Source organism: Equus caballus, chromosome 7 (assembly GCF_041296265.1).
Source record: "Equus caballus isolate H_3958 breed thoroughbred chromosome 7, TB-T2T, whole genome shotgun sequence".
NCBI classification, from domain to species: Eukaryota; Metazoa; Chordata; class Mammalia; order Perissodactyla; family Equidae; genus Equus; species Equus caballus.
The window spans coordinates 11,127,588-11,150,942 of record NC_091690.1 but is presented as its reverse complement, the minus strand read 5'-3'; the positions used below and the strand labels follow the sequence as shown (position 1 = coordinate 11,150,942).

The following is a 23,355-nucleotide window of genomic DNA, read 5'->3' as shown; positions in this document are numbered from 1 at the left end:
GTCAGCTGCCAAAACCATGAGAGCACAGAATAGATTGATATGTTAAGCCACTAAGTTTTGGGACAGCAATGAATAATCAGAACAGAGTTCAAAATAGTTGGATTTCAAAGTTTGTTCGTAGATGAATTTGTCAGGAGGATCTTCAAGATGCTATGAAAAAAGACTTGACATTTAGTTAATGTATTCAAAAAGGAATCATTACAAACATATTTGTTTTTTGAGCTCTTTTATATTATTTCATTTATTCTGTTCCACTTCATCCATTCTATTTATTCACCTCTTCAAAAAGCATTTATTAATAAACACTTATGTGTGACACATGATAGGAGATATTATGGCAAATAACTATTGTTAATTTAAATAAAATAATTTGCCTTTCTGAGTACTCAAGTTCTTCGAAAATATTTAAATTAGTTCTCTTAAAGAAAGGTACATTTCTTTCAATAATAGGTAATAATTACTCTAAATAATTTTTTAAAACTTCAGCTGGAACGAAAAATGGAACTTACAATGTAATTAATAAATCTCCAAGTATTTTTCTCTATGTGTGGCTACTTTCCCAAATATAGTCCTTAGCAAAATAACCAGTGACAGCAAACAAGGTTTATCTACCCAGGATACTGATTGTGGCAGTGCAACTACTTATCATTACAAACCATTGTAAATAACTGTCTAATAATCAAGTAATGTTTAAATCATAAAATCTTATGATAAAATATTAGGCAGTCATTAAACTGTCTAATATTTAAGGCTATTTAATGATATGGGAAATGTTCACAATATAAGTGAAAAAAGTGGAATGCAAAATTACATGTCTGTATAAGTGTCTAAATAGTAATTTGCCAAATACGTAAAGGAAAAGACTGGAAAGAAATGCACTAAAGTATATATTGTGGTTATTGCTTGGAGGTGAGGATGTAGGTGATTTCAGTTTTATTCTTTGTACTTGTTTGGATTTTCCAATTCTGTACAATAAGCATGTATTACTTCTAAAATTATTTTTAAAAGTCATTATTTTAAAGAAAGCCTCCATATCGTCATATGCATGTACTCTTCTGAGTACAACCTATTTAACTAAATGTTTGCTGGATGCCAGTAAGTGTAGAGCACTGTGCTGAGTGGTGGGAGATGGTGGGGATGGTTTATAAGAGGACAAGATGGGGTTTCAGCCCCAGATGTGTTAAAGTCCAGTGGCAGAGAGAGATCTTTTACAAAAAAACAAATGCCAGGCAGTGACAATGTTATGTTCAAGTGCTTTGGAAGTACATTTTACATCTCATTATAGGACTTGTTACATTGACTACAATTATTTTTCTATAATTTCTACTTGTCTGAATATTCAACATGGTACTTGGCATATATTAGGCCCTCAAAATATTGGTAGAAGAGACGAAAGGAAGAAGGGAGAGAAAAAGAAGGAAGAAGAAAGGGAAAGAAAGACAAAAGAAGTTATGTTTTGAGTTTGGAATATTGTGTAACAATTAACGAGTAAAAGAATGTTTTAAAATAAAGTAATTATCATATGAGACAAAGATCCAATATGATGGCCTCTGTTTTTGTTAAATCAAAATATATTGGAGCCAATAGCTTTTTTCAGTCAAATTTAGTGTGGGGTGGTAATAAAAATGACAGAATAGCTCCATGAATGAAGAAAATAAATACTTCTGTATGATTTAGTAAAAAGGCTGATTGTTATTAGAAACTTAGAGTATTAAAGCCTATGGACAGACACCTTTTCTAAATCCTTGTAAATCTGAAAGATTTTTATCAATATATCATTGTAAAATTATTCTGAAAAATTAGCGATGTGTTTTACCTTTAAAGACAGATTAAATATAATTTTCAACCATAATAAAAGTGAAAAGGAGATTTATGGTTATTATATTAGTATTGGTTTATTGATGCTCTATTTATAGAGAAAATATATTTTTAAATATTCTATACTGAATGCTGGCTAGAATTAGCTTCTTGTATATATTTAGGAGTGAATTACATTAATATTATAGTAATACAATCAATATCTTTATTTTTAATGCCTATTAATGATGGTCATATTTTCGCCATCTTTTCACTTTTTATATCAGCTTTTCTCTTCAGATGCTTTTACGGCAATTTACATAAGATATCTTTGAAAATAGATTAATGAGAGATAAACATCTCAGAGATGACAAATGTGTGACAGTAGCTAGTATGTGAATGTTATACAGATGACACTCATTTAGCAGAAATCTCATTAATTTTGTACTTAGCTGTAATGATTCAGTGTCAGATGAGCAGGAATCTGGAAAGTCCCCCTTCCCCCTGCCCTCCTAGGACAGTGCTATAATATAGGATCATCAAAATAAATACTTTATTTGAAAATAGAAAATTTCAAAAATGGACACAGTCTCTTTATTTCTTCATGGTGAATACTGCTGAGCAAATGACAGAGCACAAAGGCCCCTAGCAGGAGCCATGTTCTCATGAATTCAATCTATCCTCCATCAAGGGCTCCCCAGGATTGCTACTAGATTGCTCTCAGATTGACTCCTTCCCTTGACCCAATGTTCAGTGAGAAAATTTCCTTGAGAAGACATTGACTTTTAAAGCTAAAAAGCAAATAAAATGTATATATTTCCTTGTAACCTCTAAAGCTATTATTGACATCAAACAAGGACCTAACACTTCATATAATAGTTAAGCAGTGTTATAGTTTTGAAATTTTTAAGTTAACTGCACTCATCTAGTTCAACCCTATTATTTTTCAGATGAGGAGGGAATACTTGAGACAGGAAAATTCCTCCTCAAAAGAGATGAGTCCTCCTGCTGTAGGGGGAACAGGAGTTGAAGCAGGGCTTGGCCCCTAGTCTTGACAACAAGTGGAGGGGTATTTCCTGTTTAAAGCAAATTCTGACAAATTAATGTGGTAACAAACAGGAAGTCGTGTACCCACTTTTTGTGAAATTATTGCCCATCCTCTTTTTCGACAACAACTAGTGGCACCAGGCTTTAGATTTCTTGTAATGTGACTCTCCAGCCCTTTTTTATTTTATTATTATTAAGGAATAATTCTTAAAAACATCCTCCTAATGCTAAGATTGACTCCTCATGCAGAGCAGCTTTTCTGGCTCTTTCTCACCTAGATAGCATCACATTCTCTGCCTGATTCTAATACCTATTGATTCAACAAATATCCCTATTGTTTTACGTTATTCTTTACATTTTACATCTATTGTTTGTTTTTATTTTTATTTGACTTTTGGGACTTTACTGCTACTTTTCTCACCTAGAAGTTTTAAGTGAAAAATTAAACCGTCGGGATTCAACCATTAAACAGGTCTTTGCTTTAAATTGCTTAAAATGAAAATGAAAAATTTGATACCAAATATGCCATGGTATCTTGAGTCAGTTCTATTGGTAAGCCCATAAATATTGTTTGATGGACAGACACGTCTTACTTCTAAACATGTAGGAATATGCTGCAAAAAAAGGAAAGCAGGCATGGCAATCATTCATGGAAGCAAAGTCCTGAGCATGCCTTTCTAACACCAAGTGGAGAGGAGATTCAGCTACTGTCTGGAGGACTAGATTAATGCAGAGAAATAAACTCAATAACTCAGGCCACAAAGAGTATTTTTTATTTTTATAATGCAGTTTAATTATATGCAATGAACCATGCAATACCAAGGATTATTTTGCATAGACCCAATTTAAAAGACCATATATAAATAAATACAAAACATTTCATTAAAAAGTAATAATCAATAATGTGAGTAGATTGCATGAATTCATCACATTTTAAAACCTATTAATAACTGGTTGCTGAGGTTTCCATTTTTAGAGTAGAATTATGAAGAATTATGGTACACCCTTACTTAGGAAGTATGGTGTTATTGGGAGTATATTTATTTGTATACAAGAAAGTGTCTCCTGACATACTCTTTAACACACTGGGCTGGCGAAGTCCAACTTCGTATAGCCTTGCATCTTCCTTCTTTACCTTCTCCTCAGATACTTCCTCACCATCATGTTCCTCAGGAAGTCTAGAGGGTGTTCTTGGATTTCTTTCCTATTTATTAACCTAGTTTAAGTGACCTTTTCCTACTGTTTTCAATCCCATGGAAATAACCAACTCTTTTCTACTAGAAGCAGTTAAAGATGAAAATGAGAGATAAATAGTTCTAATTATTTTTTTCAAAAACAATTTTTTTCAATTAATTTGGTAAAGCTTATCATTTATTATATCTATCCATGAATCATATCATCATCACTATATTTATTATTATCATTATCTATCTATCCATCTATCATCATCATCTATGTAACCTGGTCTCTCAGAATGAAATTCTTTTCCCTCCTCACTTTGCCTACTTAAGACCTGTTTAGGCTTCCAATTTCAAATCTCTGCTCAGATTTCAGTTCCTTGAAGGAGATTTCTCTGACTGCCCTGTCTAGGTAAAATCACTCGATTACATACATTCGTAGTACCATGCACCTCTCATTCATAGTTGAAATCACAGTTAAAGCTTTCTACTTATTTGTGTGACTTTTTAACTTTTTTTTGAGGAAGATTAGCCCTGAGCTAACATCTGCTGCCAATCCTCCTCTTTTTGCTGAGGAAGACCGGCCCTGACCTAACGTCCGTGGCCATCTTCCTCTACCTAATATATGGGAAGCCTGCCACAGCATGGCCTGACAACTTGTGTCTAGGTCTGCACCTGGGATCCGAACGGTGAACCGTGGGCAGCCAAAGCGGAATGTGCGAACTTAACCACTGTGCCACTGGGCAGGCCCTGTGACTTTTTTTATTAATAGTGGCTTTATTCTTTGGCTTTTAGGTACAGGGAGGCTGGAATTGTGCTTGTAATTTGCTCACTATTGTATTCCCAGTGCCGGTACAGTTCTTGACACATACCATATTATCAGTATAGATTTGTAATAAATGATTGAATAAACAATTTTTATTAACTTAACAGGCTAGCATAGCTATTGGATTATTTTTGTACACATTTTCACTTTTGACCAATAAAAATATGAGAAAGAGTAATACACCTTTACAAAATCATAGCACCATTCTGAAAAAAGACTCGTACTATATATTAAAAAATAAAATTCTAATTGTGTTACATTCTCATCTTTCTTAAATGCTGTTAATTAGATATCTGATAATGGTGAGTTTCTAAGTAACAACAACAAAAAACAGGCTATTAGTGTCTCTCAGACTTTGCTGAGCAACAAAATCTCTGCCATGATTGTAAAAAAAAAAAAAAAAAAAGTAGATTCCAGGGCTGTACTCAATAGCTACTGAATTTCAATTTCTGTGACTAGAGCCTTAGAGTCATATTTTGCACAAGATGCCTAGGAAATTTTTAGGTACCCTATATTTCAAGAAAAACTTGTCTAAAGAAAAGAGATTTGGATAAAGAGTCAGAAGAATTTTATTTGACTTCTGACTCTTTTGTGTAAGAATTTTGTGCAAGTTTCTGAACCTTGTTAAGTCTCAGTTTCCTTACATTTTATAAAAGGGATGACAATGTCAATCTTATGTCATTATTGTGAAGATTACATGGGCTAATGTAGGTAAAAACTACTTTGTAAATAGCTATACTAGCATTGGTCAGGCCTGTTAGTAGCTTGGTAACTGTGACAACATCATATGCTCTCACAAGGTTTCACTTTTTACCAATAAAAATAAGAACCTGTAAACCACATTTTGTTTTATCAAAATAAATAAGGATAGATGTGAAAATGATTTGAAAAAGAAAAAAATTGTACTATTATTGGTAGATTCAATAAATAATCTCTAACTTCTGGGAAGCTTATAATGTAAAATGGAAAAATATATATAATGTTGAAATGTCATGATTTAATATCCACCCATAAGGTAGAAGGCATTATGCTAAATGATATATAATTTCTCTCTAATATTTACAACAAATCTGATACTGACATCTTCTTTCCACAAATGAGAAGGTTGAGTGTCAGAAAATTCAGGTGACTCACCCAGGGTCACACAACATTCCAATAGTGGATTTGGAGGTTCAGTTCTGATTCTTAATTGCATGTATATCTGAGTTTTAACCCCATGCCATTCATTACTATACAACGCTACTTCATGTTATTCAGCATAGATAGAAAACGTAGATTTAAGAAGATTAAAAACTATTATGAGCTGGGACAAATAATTTTTTTATTGATGAAAATGGATTTAGAGGTAAAAAATGTATTCTAGAGATGAAGTGAACTTTGGAGTTGACTCCCTAGGATTTGCTCCTCCTGTCCCAAGGTGGTGTAGGGAATTAACCCCTCATTATATGAGTGACCATGATTAGTCTATGAGTATCTTGGCAACCTCACTTGCCCTGCAAGTGATTGGTTCAGGAAGCTAGGTCTAAGCCAATCAGATCATGCAATCTTATCATAGGTGCTGGTTCAGGAGTAAGCACATGGTCTAAACAGGCAAATCAGATGAAGGGATGGACATTTGTAGAGATATGCTAGTTCTTTCTCCTGCCGAATGAGAGCGTGAAAGCATTTAGGCTCTACTATTCTTGGTAGTCAGCCTATGACTACAATAAGCTTTAGGATAAGGGTAACATTGTACATGACAGAGTGAAGAGATGGAACCAATTTGGGTCCTTGAAGAAAACTTGAGACACTGGATTGATCAATTAAAAAATCTTGTTTAGCTTCCTGTCATGAAAGCCAGTAAATTTCCTTATTGTTTAATCCAATTTGAGTTAGGCTTTAGATTACTTGCAACTGGGAGCATTGTAAGATACAAAGAATAACTGAGAACTCCCTTGGTTTATGAAGGATTAAAACTAGAATAATTCCTTATCTGTGCCAAGACTGATTATATTAGCATAAATAACCTGAAAAGAGGATCTCCAGCAATATCTAATTACCCCTTGGAAGTGAAAAATTACAAGTCAGTTGGGAAAACTGACAGAACAGCTGGCAGACTAGAAGCATCAGCCAGATAGGTAAACACATAATGCAATAAAATTATTAAAATGATTTAAAAATTTACCTATAGAACAATGGAATGATCACATTTAGATAGAGACTTGGGACTTCTTAAAGATGTACTATTATAATCAATGTATTCCTATGACAATAAAGGTTAACAAAGTTTTGAAAAGCAGAGAAAACTTTTAGAGCAAAATTGAAAAATCCCATTTTACAAAGTCACTATTAAATATTCTATGTGTTTTTCACTGCTGCATTTATTAAGAAAAAAAAAAGGTTGAAAGGCTTGGAGACACTACACTGTGAGGACAAAAACAAAAAGCTAAACTTGGTGTCTTTGAAAGGTGAAGGCTAGCTAGACACCATGAAATCCAGGTTCGCATGTAGTCTCTGCCATTTCCCAGCCAGGTGACTCAGGAATTCACTTTGTATCTCCAGGACACAGAATGTTCTTTAGATACTGAGGCTGAAAGGATGGATTTTTCAGTGAAGATTCCAAGAAAACAATTCCTCTGGACTAGCACTTAAAGATGGAACAGGTGACCTTTTTTTGTGGCCAAAAAAAGTTAAGTAAACAAATATGCCAAAAGACTGGAAAATTTAAGGCATTTTTGAAGAGAGGGAAAGCAGATGGTTTATGTTTGATCAAAAGTAGCAGGAGTTTATAAAGGTGGGGAAAAGGAGGTTGAAGGAAGACCTGAAGGTTGGGGCAATGAGTTTCAACTTTGTTCTGTAGGTAGTGCAGAGGCAGTAAATGTTTTTAAACGGAAGGTTAACCAACATATTAGATGTTATAAAGGAAGAGTCAAGATTGGGAATGATACATTATTCCAGCATTTCATGCTTGGATAAATTGTAAGAAAAATGATAGAATAAAGGGAAAACCTGGAGGAGTATCTCAGAAGTTTTCTTTTCAATTTAATGCAATGAATCTCACTTGAAATAAATTCTGATGATAACGTGGAAGTGCAAAGGTGGGAAGATGCTGGTTTGGAGCCTGAAAAGAGTTGAAAAAGGTAAAGAATAGTCATTGTGAACAATGGGATGGGGAATCAGTAACAGCTCAACAGTAGTGATGTTGCTGACCAACATTGACAGCTTATATGAAATGAAAAACAGGATTTTAAAAGGGCTGAGTCGACACTGTTCTATTAGATTCTTTATGCCCTGTGTTTGCTTATTACCAGAAACAGAGATGATCGAGTTTAAAAGTTGGCATGCTAGGTATCAAGAAAGTCATGAATTTCAGGTAGAAATTGAATTAATATAGCTGGTGACCATATAAGTTAGGTAGAGTCCATGTGAAACTCAGGGGAAGTCAAAGGATTCACGTCCCAAGTTATAGATATACATGGGAGAGCTTCCAGGATACAAGGTAAGGTCCCTACAGCTGCAAATAGGGCAAGATAATAAGGTGCTGGGCCCTCAGCTAGCTGATGCATCACCTGATAGTTCAAAAACTCTTCTCTTGGACATAAAATCTTAGTGGATACATAAGCTTTTATTTAGCACTCCTATTTAATTTCTTTCTTATGTACTCCATGTAGCCAGAATCAGGCACAAATCATTCTTTGCTATTTCCATTTAGTTTTTTTAAAAAAATTGTTTTTGAGGAAGATTGGCCCTAAGCTAACATCTGTTGCCAATCTTCCTCTTTTTGCTTAAGAAAGATTGTCATTGAGCTGACATCTGTGCCAGTCTTCCTCTGTTTTACATGGGATGCTGCTATGGCGTGGCTCGACCAGTGTTGCTAGGTCTGCACCCAGATCCGAACACGCAAATCCTTGGTCACTGAAGTGGAGTGCACAAAATTAACCACTATGCCATCGGGCTGGCCCCTCCAATTAGTTTTTAATATTTAGGTCAACATGTAAGAATGACTGTGTGTGTGTATGCTGCAAAGAATAGGGTGGAGTGGAAGGTAGGATAAAGTCATGAGAAAATACTGAGGGACTTAAGAGAAATGGGAGTGCCAAGCTTCAAAGAACTGTTTTATGATTGCAGCCATAGGAAATCCTTTCCCACTACACCATTCTCAAATAGTTTTTCCTCCTCTTTCACTGTTTCTTTGCCTTATTGACATGTTATATGACATGGCAATATATTTAATATTAAATGCCTGTGATTATTGTTTATTCAATTACTACTCCATATGCTGTCCATTCTTTCCTATTTATCTGATTTTTAAAAATGTAATTATTGTTTATGGGGAAAAGGATTAAATATTCATTCATTCATACATTTAATAATTTGCCCAACAACACTGAGGAAATATCTACTGTGTGCCAGACTCTGGGAATAAGGCAGTAAACAAGGAAGGTACCTGCCCTTGTGAGTTTTACTTTCTGGGGAAGAGAAGACAGTCAATGAACAAATGAATGACATAATTTAGGATAGTAATAAATGCAATGATGAAAATAAAGTGGAGTGAAAACCAGAGTAGAGGAGAGGCAGGACACATTAGATAAGGAGCTGAGAAATAAATGATAAGAAAGAGCCAGTCAGCCACATCGATATTATGGGCAAGAGTTTTCCAGGAAGAGAACATCAGTGAAAAAATTCCTAAGTGTCGATGCATATTTGTGGAACTGAAAGGATTCTGGGTGTGGTTGAATCAAAGTGAAGGTAGAAGACAGAGGAAGGTGATAATGTTGGAAATGTAAGTAGGTGCTAGATAACAGAATGATTTAAAAGCAACGGTGTTGAATTTGAATTTTATTCTGAGTGTGATGGGAAACCATTGGATAATATGAGAAAAGTCAAAGGAGAGAAACCATTGAAAACTGTAGTGCAAAAGTGTGATGGAAGCCCTAGGAAGCTGCAGGAATATTTTGGGGAAAATCTGTCTAAATTATTAAAAATGTGTGGGTATTTTTCTTTGCAATGAGATTTTGGTAGCACACACAAATTGTGATGATTCAGTAAATCACTTTTGCAATGTTGCTTTATTGTACTGTTGTTGCTTAGTAGAAGTTATCAGCGTAGTTTCAGTGATAGTGGTAGTCTCTGAGGATGCTTTGCTTTACTGGTCTCTTGCAATCTTATTGACAGGGTGATTCTTCAGCTTCTAATGCAAGCAAAAAAAGCCCCCAAAAACCAAAAACCAAAAACCAAACCACACCACCTCTTCCCCACACTGGTCTTATCAAATTGGAATTTGACGACATTTATTCTGGTAGGTATAATTTGTGAACATGTAGTTGTCATTGAAACTCTGACTCCTGTGGGAGTCAGAAAGAGTAGATGGGGCTATGTGATTGGTTCAGACCAGTGAGTTGTGAGCTAAAAAGGCTTCTGCCATTTTTGGCTGAAGCGTTTAATTACCAATGTGAGACTCTCCACATCAGTACATTTAAATGTTTATTTAAAGAATTCTTGTGTTCCTTTTAAGAAAAATGCAAACACGTCTCCGTCAATGATCACAAACTTCAGGCGAAAGGTAAGTTAACCAACAATTCCAGGTAGTTAAGTAGGTATAAATATTTAATGTAATTTTACATGAGTTGAAGTTATACACATTGTATATATTCCGATATAAAAGTAATGCTGTCCATCCATCGAAGGTGATCTTTCTGAAATGGAAAATAGATATTTGAGGGTCTATTCACAAACTGGCAAGAGTAATTAAAAATAATCAATTTGTTTATTTAAAACCTCAAGCAACCCAGATGCTATCCTGAAATTAATTTATTAAGCTAGTATTACATAAATTCTAAGAACAGATGAGTTAAAGAAATCTTGTAGGAAAATACCATATGGGGTGTTAAAATATGCAAGGTACCATGTTTCTGCAAAGCTTTCTATAAATCCAATATTGGGTTTATTGAATATGACTCACTGCAACTCTGCAATGCAAATTAAGATCAAGAAAATAATGTATGACTAGATGGGACTTTTAAATTTGTTCAGTCTCACTATTCATTTATGAGTAATTTATAGATATCCCTGTGATTTATTTTCCAAAATATACCATGAAGTTAATTTGGAATTATTATTTCCAGTGACACGTTAGGGCAACACATTTATGAAGCCATTCTATTTAAGACAGGTGTATCCTTGACAATACTATCGACTAAACTATAAATAGGGAACTTTCTTTAATATGTTTTTTTCTGAAGCGCAAATTTGCACTTATTTTCATTTATTTAGGGTTTTCTTTCATGATTTTCCTTGATACCAGCAACGTGTTCTATAAGTTGTCTATTTGAGACTAGGGACAGATTTCACGGTCATGGAAGTGAACAAACATTGAAAACATGTATCTAGGGTCATTAATTTCATATTTTAACTAACTGAGCAAATCAATAGTCCCCTAAGGACTTAAAAAAGAATGAGTATTACTCCCTAAGTGCTTAACTTATTGGGCAATGGTTGAGATATAATGGAGAAAAAACTGTCTTATTGGTTCCTTGATGGCGGCTGGGTTATACTCTGAGGATTTTTGCTATACAACTGTAAGAGGCCATTTACCATTATGCAGTGTACCATTAGAGCTTGGCACAGACTGAAAGATGACTGCTGTCATACGGTGACAGTGAACTTGGTACAATCCTGATGCCACTATTTAATTCATTTGGAGAAATGGAGACACTGGGCTCTTGCAGAAGCACTTAAATGGAGCAGTCCTGGAGGTTGGCTAATTTGTAACAGATGTTCCGTATAATGGATGGATTACAGGGAGAGTGTCTGTACTGCAGACTATCTCATTCAGTAGGGTATGATCGATGCTGCTTATTAGCTTGACTTAACATTCTATGAGCTGAGGTTATGAGACAAATATGTGATTTGTCTTTGATTTACTAATACATATAGATCAAGTGATAAAATGTCTGAAACAGTGATTAGCTATTTCAAACAAAGTTTACAAATAACAGTTCTATTTCTTGAGTTGGCACAAAAGAAATAATTACATGAACCAATAACCTCTTGAACAAAACATGTAATTCAAACAGACTTGTTTTATGCTGTAGTTTTCTGTGATTAATGAACACTTAAATTAACCAGATCAGAATGCTGACAAATGAGAAAGCTGACACTTTGATATGGATGATTAACTCATGTGGTTTACAAAAAATTTCCTTTGCTTTAAATTTTGTACTTTTGACCTAGAATGTATTAAAATCTAAGACATAATTCCAGGGGAACTTGAAAACCATTTATACTATTTGGTTTCAATTTTTTTAAATCTAAGTATTTATTTCACAGTACTTCCAAATCCTTTTATGTCCTTGGTGGTGTTTATAAAGGCTTTCTACTTTTTATTTTAATTTTTGCATTGCTTCATTGCCGACTAAACTGAAGTTTGGCAAAGTCCTATGCAAACATCCATAGAATGCATATTTATGTTTTAAAAACATTGAATACTTTGGTTTAAGTCAATTTTATAATATATATTTGGTGCTCATTTTGTGTGATATCAAGCTGGTGACAGCATGTTAGATACAGAGATAGTGATGATTCTTAACTGACATGAAAGCAGCACTCTTAGAACTATGACCTCTCTATTGTAGCCTCATTTACACATCTTTTCTAGAATGAAATATATTTTGTGTATTTGTTTTTCACTCAGTCTTATCTTCTTGGTGACTTTGTGTAAGCGTACTTGAAGCCCTTCAGTGTCTATTTCATGTGTGGGAAATTCCCTTGCACACTAAGATTGCTATTGCGTTTTGCTCAAGGCTGTATTCCTCCAGAATTGAATCTTCAATGCATAGAAATACATGTAAATGTAAGCAACCCACTTCAGGAAAATGATGCAAGATTTCATTGGCTCAGTTAACTGAATATACTGGGATGGCCCTGATGAGGTTTCACAGTTTATCCTACTGACAATAAACCAGCAGAGAACATAATCACGCCTATCAACATGCCAATTTGACCTTGAAGAAGGAGAGGCAGTCAAAATGCTCCCAATCACCTTTAGAATGTATTATTAAATTGTAATTGAACAAGATGGACAAAATTATCAGAACATTACTGAATACTTTGGTCTATGAGTAATCAGATAGAGCCACTTCTAGGATAAATGTAGACCATTTTCCTGCCTATGCATACTATGAAGAACAATGATTCATCACCTTAAAGATTAGGCAAATTCTTCTTGTAGGTAAGAATATCATAACAATATATACCATTTACTGAGAAGCATTCTACCATTTGAAATCTCATTTCATTCTCCTATTAAATCTGCAAATTAGCTACTATTATTCCCATTTTACAAATGAAGAACCCAAAAGAGGTAAAATGACTTGCCTATGGTTATCCAGCTGGTGTCAAACAGATTCAAATCCTGACCCGGGTTGTTTTTATAATGCTACCTGGTATGGGCTGGGTAAACTAGTTACTATCACTGCCACTTTAAACAAATCGAGTCATGTTTAAATTGGGCTATTGAGATTCAACTAACGTTTACTGTGTACCAGCTATAAACTACGTACCGTGCCAAGTGCTCTGGTTGCCCAAAGCTCTTGCCTTTCCAAGTGAAGCCCAAATACAGTAGACATTTCCCTACTACTTTTTGCACATCTTGAATTTATGCAATTTATACTCTCACTGTAATAAATACCATGCAGTTGTAATTTTTATATTTCAGCTTTTCAAGTTCTGCCCACTTGGAATCTTGTAGAAGTTATTTTCTATTTTAATGAATTATTTTTATAAAGCTAGGAACTATTTTTTTCCCTTTCTCCCTCAGTTTTTAGGTACATCAGCAATGATCCACAAGTTTCCCCCCAAAAAAGGGTAAAATCTACTGATATACTCAATCAATAACATACGGTAGAGATCCGTGTGTTCATGACTGCCAATCTTTACCTATAATGTGTCAAATTAGATTTTCCCCATACATACTGAGCAATAAGTTCTACACACTTTAGTCTTGAGAAATGAAAAAGAAGAGACATCTATTTGAAAGATTTTTACCAAGAAGAGTCACTTCTGTTTTTTTTCCTTAGGATGAACAGACATCATCTGGTGTTCAGTTTTTTCCCTACTCTTTCACCTCAGTTGCTCTAACTCATTACAGAGCTAATTGCCTTTGTAATTCTAAATTAAGGAGTACTTAGTGAAACGGAGACATTACCTTTGCCAGGTGTTTGGGAGGACAAAATCCAATCTTCAGTAAAAGTCAGCAAAAGTTTCTTCCATTCAATGCTTGCTCCCTCTCTGTTTAATCTGCTTGGATTTTGTGTTGTCCAGTGAAGAATCATTCAGAGACCAGGCTACATGTTGTATGGTGTTATATAAAATCAAGAAAATTATTAAGAATTGAGCATTTTGAACATAGATTGAAATAAAACAATATTTGGGGATAAAGACTAAAGTGATCTTACCAATTTCCCATTGTCTTCCTTGGAGATGTGACCAGTCATTGGGCTGACATTCAGCAGAACTTTTCCTTGGAACTTGGGTTCTTGGTGACCACATTTGGGCTATCAAAAAAGGGCCATGTAGTATGTGTATGCCATACAAGACTGTGTGTTCTAGGCTTCACATAAGCACAAATTACTACTCAATACTCAAAAGACGTGCTAAAACAATCTAGGTAACAGTCACAGAAATCAGAATGTATTCAGGAAAATAAAAAGGTCAAGTTTTAGAAAAGATTGGTGGTTGATTCAGGCTGTCTCCATATAAAGTATATGAAAAGTGAGTAAATAGGGTGAGTTTTCCAAACAATTCAAACAAACAGATAAACAGACAGATAAAATGTACTTCCAATATTCTGCCTAAGTAATATTGGTGAGTTCAAGGACATTCTTCTGAACATGAAAAACCATTTCTTGTTTTGCGTTAGTTTTTTTCATGACTCTTGGCATAATTCACCCATAAGTGGGTGAGAAACAATGAATATAAAAGGTGTGAAAGAAGAGCAGCAGTAATTGGAATGAAGGTCAGAAGCTTTTTACAGCAAGTGAGAGTTTTGCCCTTGCCTCATAATTGTGGCAATCAGAAGAAAGTTTAAAATGAGAGAACGAGAAGAGATCATGCAGAAAGAGGTCTATTATTTATTGATGCTTAATATTCCTGGTGGCATTTTGTCCAGAAGTGATTCCATTCTATCAAAAGCTAGAGTGTCTAGATAAGAAGTCCCACAAGATGCCCTGAGAAAATAGTCATTAAAATTTGATATTTTATGTGATTGACAAGACATGGGGGCCAGAGGAAGTTCATACTTGTCAATAAGGTTAGTGGTCATTTGGACCAAGGTCTGAGATAGAAAGTGGTCATCAATAATGTTGAGTCTCCTGGTCATGTGGTCAGAGGATTAGAGAAAGTGAGGCCTATCCTTAGAGGTAGATGGGAGTGAGTACCGTCTGTTCTTTCTTGGCTTAATAAATCACTACATGTTCTTTAATCCAGCCCATATATCATCTCCTTGATAAAAATTCTCTGACTCCTAGGCAGAGCTTGTCACTCCATTCCCTTGTTTCTTATAGTCTTCCCTCTTTCTTTCTTTTACTTTCTTTCCCTTTCTTTCTTTCTGCTTACTATTCTGCTACTTATTATGGTGACATTCAACAAGTCCTAAATCTCTCTCAGCCTTAGTTTCCTTATCTGCAAACTGGAGCTAAAAATAGTACCCCTCTCATGTCATTTTTATATGATCTACTAAATGGATAAGGTGAAATAATTGAATGGAGCCTTTAACTCAGTGCCTGACACATAGGAAAAACTTAATAAATGGTAGCTGTTTTTATTATTATTAATGGAGCTTATGCTCAGAGAGCAAAATGTGTTGCTCTTACATCTGTAACAGTACTCCTTACATTAAATTGTAAAAATATGTGTTCCTTCGTGGCAGGAACTTTAGTTGTACATGGTTAGCTGGTTCTTAGCACAGTGCCTGCTACATATGTGCTCTATAAACGTTTGATGAATAAGTACTGAATGAATGAATGAAGGGTGAGCAAGGTTAAAGTTACACAACCTGCCCAAAGTCACACAACTAGTAAGACTTGTGGGGATGTGAAACGGTCTCACGTAAAGCCCATGCTTTCCTTATAATACTGCACTGCCTGCCATAAGTTATTTCTTGCCTCTCTCCACCTACTGTAATTTGATTATCATACTCATCATTCCACTGAATTTGTCCTTGCCAAGGTCATCAATTTCTTTCAAATTGCCCAATCCAATGGCGACTATTGCTTCTTATTTAATGCATTTGACATTGTTGCCTAGGTTCTCTTTCCCGAACTTCTCTTTTCTCTGTGTCCCTGTGAGTTGATTTACTTGGCTTTCCTCCTAGTCGCTCTCTCTCTTTGGCAGCTTCTTCTCAATCTCCTTTGTAGATTCTTTCTCCTCCTCAACATTAGGGTTTCTGGAGGTTCTTTCTATCTTGAGCCTTTTTCTATTTTCATTCTTCACACACTATCTCCGTAATTTCATTTTTATCTGATTGTGTTCAAATCTACATCTCAACTCCAATGCTTCTCTCCTGAGCTCCATAGCCATAAATCTATTTGCTTACTGGATATTTCTCTCTGGAGAGCCTCATCTTCAATGCTGTTCCTTTACCCCCAATCCATTTCTCTCCTTATCCTCCAGATTACATCAAATGCATAATCATTCTTCATTAGAGTGGCCACAGAATTTATTATCTAAACCTGGACAACTCTGAGAGAGAAGGGGTGTCATTAATAACTGCTCTGGCACTCCAAATATAACTTGAAATTGTCTTAGTCTAACCAGAATGTATGGTTTCGCTCCTGTTGGCCACTCAATTAAGCATTCCTACTGGCATTCATCCTGGCCTGCTCTTTCTCATTTTTCATAGCCAGTGAGTCAACAAGTTCTGTAGATCTGTCTCCTTCCTATTTTTTTGAATATGTACATTTCTTTCCATCTCCATTACCATTGCCTTTTTTCAGACCTTTCTAATTTCTCATTAGGATTACTGCTATGGCTTCTCCTTTGATCTACTACCAAGTAACTGGTTTCACTCTCCTCTAAAACACTCTCTGTGGTTTTCAGAATGATCTTCTTAAAGTGATTATCTAATCACATCCCTTTCCTGCTTTGGTCCTTTGATGGATATCCATAATTTTTAGCATGAAAGTTAAGCTCTTTCCCATAGTATCAGAAGGTACTTATACTCAATCTCATTTCATCACTTCTCCCTCTTGCACACTAGAACGGTCCTGACATATAGTAGACACTCACTATGCAATGAATGAAATCAGCATTTAAAATGTAACTCCACACACGAACAACTAATCTCAACAAGTTTACATAAATATGAAGTGATAGTAAATGTCATTTTTACATCAGGATGGATATGTAAGAAAAATAAGGTAAATCGGTGGGATAAAATATATAATGAAATGTAATCATCTTAAAATTTGTGACTCAAAAATATATATAACATAAAATCCAGTTGATTAGAATTTTTCTCAAAATGGAGGCGTTAAGTCAAAGTACTTGTTTCAAAATGCTCCCATCAAGAAACCTGAGAAAGTCTAGTTGACTAAAACTCAGTGCCTAAAAGAAAACATGGCTTTTAGTAGACACTCAATATTCATTGAGTGAATAAAATACAAGAAATTTAGTTTCCCTCCATTGGTTGACTGTATACAATGACAATTCATTTGTTTGTTTTTCATTTGCAGATACACACACGCACACACACATGCACATATTGTTTCAATTATTTTAAGCAATCAGGTCACTTCAGTTAACTATCACTTCAATGATCCAAACTAAATGTTATGCAGAGAATCCACACATGATTGACAAAAAACTGTTACTTTTTAGTCAGTTGTTAAGGAGTTTCATAGGTTATCAAGCAACCATATGAAAAGTATAAGAGAAAAGAAAAGAAACTAAACTGCTATTCAGTATCTAAAAGAGATTTTATAGATGTCAATCAAACTAGTTAATGCAGAAAAAGTCTAAGCTAGGAAACCAAGTGATTGGTATGTTATTTAAATAATCTTACCTAATATTAGTGATATTAGTGATCTAAAATTTCCACAATGATGCAGAGGATTTGAGTGAGACATTGCATGAATGAGGTTAGATTTTCTTCAAGAGGAGGACATTTTATATCTCTATTTTAAAGATTTTTTAACACTGTAAAAACAAATATATTAACTGAATAACTTCTGTTCTGCTCTAAAACAAATTATTTGCAAATTTACTTACTATTAATATTAATTAAGACTAAAATTACACTGAAAACATTTGTCATTGTCCTTTGATCCCCAAATACCAGCATATTGGCAAATTTGGCTTTGCTTTTTGTCACTCCTGGCTCTGTTGATGTCTTTAATTAACAAAAAATTCAACATTTTAATAGTTTTAGTATTGCTGTGAAAAGTGACTAGGTGAATTGGGAGACATTAAAGGTAAAATATTCCAGGAAAAAATCTTTCTTGGAAAGAATAATGGAATTGAATTGATGGACAGTTTGATTCCAGGTTGAATAAGTGGTGTGTGGGAGGAGGGGTGAGTGGTTAAAAGCAGTTAGATATCTTTCAACAGGTTACATACGGAGGTGGATTCTTTCTTCTCAAATTCAATTTAATACAGGTCAGGTTCATCTTACAAGTTGTAATTCCAGAAGTGAAAATTGCTATCCAAGTTTGGGGAAAAGAGGGCATATGGGCTGTGCATTCGGAAGGAACCAAGAGATTACTGATTTTTCTTTGACTATCTCAAGAGTTCCTTAATCTACTATTTTGCATTAAGAAGCACAGTAAGATGAATAAAAAAAACTTTTATGAAGAAGTGAATTTTTTATTTTTTCCTCTGTCTCTGGGCAGAATAGACAGAACTCATGCTCTGGTTGCCAGTTACCTTAGCTTAGCTAAGCACATTTACTCTTTAAACCACTATAGTTTCCTACTGTTGTATTTGCTTTGGGAAACATATTTCTAACATGCATTTTTGTAAAATAAAATAAAATAACAAAAAACTTACACTCCTTTCTCTGGAGTTTTTATATTGTGTTCGATCACTTCTCCTGTTGCTTGGGAGTATCAGTTCTTTACAAACTATATATCCCCCTCGGTGAGGTTATCTCTTAAAGGTCTATCTCCTTTACCCTGGATAAAATAATACAGTTTTATCCGTCTCTGAAGAGTTTCCCTATGGCATTGTCTAGTCTTACTTTCCTTACTGTTGCTGTATCACACTTGAATAAGTGACTTAAATTGTGCACAGATGTCCAGGTGTGGCTTTAATTTCCTTTTATACTCCAGCAAAATAATTTCTTTTAACATATTCATTACTTCTACTATGCTTCTCCAAATTATGCATGGTGCTGTTGTAATGCTGGTTCACTCAATATTAAGTATGTGACAGCAAGTGATTTTATGCTTCAGATGATTATTTATGGGAAAATTCAATTTTTAGAGGATGATAATAATGGTGGAGTACAGGTGGTGAATAATAGCACTGACATTCACAAGCAAAATAAACTAACAGTAGAAACAAGCATTTAGGGGAAGAGATAGTTTTAAAGTAGTGAATGGGAAGAGACACAGGGAGCATTTCTTGTCAGGAACATTCAGATTCTAAACAGGCAATGGTGAGCTCCAATTTAGTGTGCTTGTGTGAACAGGTGTAGAATTGCAGGATTTGGTGAGATGCACAAAAGAATTTCATAAACTATCTCTAAAGGGAAAGGAGATGATAAAAAAGTAGCTTACATCAATCTAGGAGAATATAGATTTTTAGCCCCCTAAATCTCCACTGGAAATAGACTTGCAGGGTTATAAAAACATATTCCTTGCCACCCAAGAATGTTCCTCATGCTTAACATTGAGCAAAGTGAACCGCTGAGACAATTCAATGGTGGTATTCTATAAGAAGATAGCTGGTGGAATTGTCTTTACTGTTCCCATTTTTATGTAACACACACTTGAATAAATGTGCTTGAAGGATTCTGCTGCTGGAACTGTAGCCATCATTAGAAAAACTCCATCTAGAATGCTCATCTTTGATCCTGTGGCCTGTACAATTAGAATGCCCTGGGTTTACAAACCAACAAATGGAGGAGTGGGAGAAAGAAAAAGGGCAGGATAAAACTATATTGAGTTTGATTTCACAAGCTGACATCAAAAATAGCAATATTCAAGCATCCAGCTTCCTTCAATGACCAGGATCGGTCAACTTAAGAAAATAACAGTAAAAATAGAAAAGAAAACCAGAACTCTTAGTTCAATTTTTAAAGCTGTCTAACACCGACGAGACAGAAGAAGTAAGCTATTTTTACTACTTTTAGAAAAGTAATGCAAATATGTAATAGAAAATTGGCGACTTGATCAAACTCACTTCATGAAAGCTTGAGTTGAATTTAGATGAATATTCAGACAATAGCAACCTGTTTGAAATTGCTATTGAGTATAATTCCAAAATTTATGCATTTTATCACCTCCTAGGCATAAAGCCAAAGGCTAAAAGAGCAGAACATGAAAAAGCTGAACATGAATTACGTTCTAAACCCTGTTGAGTTTAATTTTACTTACAAAGCAGAAAGTTAGTTTGCCACTTAAATTTGCCCCTCACAGCCCTGTAAAAGTACCTGCTTTCTTGTTATCAGCCTCTAAATTGTGTTATTCATTTGGAAAGCTTCAATTTTAGGAGCATCAGTCTAAATTACTAGGCAAGTGCTACACAATAAGTACACATAATCTAAAACAGACCATCGCGAGAGAAGAAAGCAATTTTCTATAAATTTGACTGCAGTGTGGGGTTTGCAGTTCTGTGCGCCTTGTAACTTCAAAAGGCATAAAGGAAAATTTTTAGCTAAATGGAATATCATGAGAGGATGAACACTTTACAAAGCTGATTTTTAAAAAATAGGGTAATACAGATATGCATTTTAGATATAAATTTGGAGAAAAGTTCAAATAACCTCCTGAATAGAAACAAACATATAAAAAATGAACAAGCTGCCATTCACCCAGATACACACTTGCTTCAAAACATTTTACTCTGACTGATGATGGATGCACTACCAAAAACCAGTAAACCTTTGATGATATATACAACTAAAACAAAGAGATGATGAATCTTACTATGTGCCTTATATTTTCTGCTCAAGATTTTTATAATATTCATGAATTCTTAAAAATTATGATTGGAAAATATTCCAAGTGAATAAAACACAAGTTAATCTAAAGTATACGTTTTTGCTATGGATTGTGAAATTTCTATTTGCAGAGATTGTGCAAGGGGTCTTAGCATGCAATACTCACACCACTCAAAATGTAATTGTTTGAGATCAAAAAGGGAAAGGCACTAGGTGGGATTCTGGTAATGTTCTAGTTCTTGTGCTGAATGGTAGTTTCATGGTGTGTTGACTTTGAGATTTTTTTCATTGAGCTATACACCAGTACACTTGTGATTTGTGAAATTTTCTTTAGGTATATTGTATCTCAATAGAAAGCTAAAAGAACAAAAGAAGAAGAAAAGGAAAGAAAAGAGAGAGAGAAAGAGTGAGAGAGAAAGAAAGAAAGAAAGAAAGAAAGAAAGAAAGAAAGAAAGAAAGAAAGAAAGAAAACGTGTGCTAGAAGCTGCATTTCCCATACTGAGGAATAATGTGTTAAAAGAAATTGGTGCTGCAGTCATTTACTTAATTTAAATAAGGCATAGCTTTACAGGGTTGCAGAATTTGGTGGCATGGTTCATAGCTGGAAACAACTTAACTGTCATTTCTGCACAGAGAGACTGTGTGTTGACATTTTCAGACTTTTAAAAAACCCCTATCACTTAACAGTTGCAAACGCCACCACATTAGGCATGCAGTTTTCCTGTTTTTGGAAGCAGAATTTAGAAGTTAGTGAAGGAAAAAATAATGCCTGGGGGTTCCACTATCTTTGCATTTGAAAAACACATACACACACAAACAAATTTTATCTCTAGCCAAGGGTCTTTGTGGCTCAACCCTTCAAAATTTCTGTTTGACATTACATTGATTAAATACTTAGTGACCACTTATTTCTACAGGTGTTTTAGACCCTGAAGTTGGAGCTGTAGGTTTTGTCTGTTACTAAGGAGCAGTTTTCCATGTAATCTTTTCAAAGGCAAAAGGTTAAGCAAAAATGACATATATTGTAAAATTGAAAGTAAAATGCACAGTACTGATGTGCTCAAAGTCCATGCATTTAAATTCCTTTGTATGATAATTTATGGTGATCATGTCTTCAGACTGCACTATTAGCATACTCACCCCTAACAAGAAGTTCTGCCTCATCTGACACACTGTCTGCTGTGGTCTGTACCCTGCAGCCATATCTCCCAGCATGCATCAGAAGGATGTTCCTGATCATTAAATCTGCAGAGGATGCTTGCTGAAAGAGGGATGAAGTGCCAGTTTAAAATGTTGCAAATATGCCTAGTTCAAGGTGGTTTAAGGGGAACTTTGCATATTCAGTCAAAGGGCCCATTTTTGGCCTTACAATTTCTATGACAACAATTCAGAAATCAAACATGCCCTATTTTAAGGAACACATGGAAGTTATGTTTTCAACAATTGCTAATAAAGGATTTGAACATTTAATATCGCATATAATGATTTAGCAGCTACAATATTTAAGAAATATTTAAATATGCACAAACAAATTCATATCTTTAAAAGTATGGGAAAAATAATTAGTGAGCAAAAATTATTGCCTCGCTATTCGGAAACAAGCCTATTTTTGTGGCAAGCAAATAGTATTGAAAGGAATAGCATCTTGTAGAAATTAATTAAGAGAAGACAGCAGTCAAAAGATTATCTTGTGTGGCTTTATTGAATGGTTTCTTTTGTAAGTACACTGTGGGCAACAGAATGAGATAGTGCTAGGTTAAAGATTGCTGGTCTCAAAGCCATGTGTCTTTACTTAACAAAGATTTATTCCTCCCATAACTACCTCTATCAGGGAGTAGGGTCAGCCTGAATCTCTGTTAATCAATGCAGTTACAAAGCACAAAGGAAGCTCAAAACATCCAAGTCTTGTTGGGAGCAAGATGATTAGAACATTGTTGAAGAACAACTGTAGTTAGGAGATCAATAAGTACCAGGGAGAGTATCTTTTGGATGTCTTGGTTCATGGGATCAGTGATGATCCTACACTTTAGAATGACTGCTACAAACCCTTCATTACTTTATCTCGTCTTTCGTTTACTCGATCAAGAAAAATAGATTTCCTTTTTCATGAATATGTAAGGATCTAGTATTTACAACAACTCATGAGGTATTTTTTCAGATAGTGACATAGCAAAACCCTAACATGCTTTTCAGTTTCCATGTTGTAATCAAAAACAATTGGCTGGAATGAGAGCAGATGTATTCAGCTTGAAATGACATCTTCAAAGAGCTCAAAACTTCTTTGCAACAGTAGTTGAGCACATGAACGAAAGTTTAATGGGAGCCATAGAAAAGCATCCCAGATCAGAGACCTTTAATTTTTTTGATGG

At 34.8% G+C, this 23,355-nt stretch overlaps 1 protein-coding gene across 2 annotated transcripts in view; it reads right to left on the bottom strand.

Annotated features, from left to right (window-relative positions):
• Window positions 1-23,355, bottom strand: part of CNTN5 (contactin 5) — a 1,137,031-nt gene that overhangs the window by 73,649 nt on the left and 1,040,027 nt on the right. For both annotated transcript variants that reach the window (XM_023644694.2, XM_070272715.1), the window contains one exon: window positions 22,127-22,247. In XM_023644694.2, the coding sequence (XP_023500462.1) occupies window positions 22,127-22,247 (121 nt within the window). The remainder of the gene's footprint in view (window positions 1-22,126; window positions 22,248-23,355) is intronic.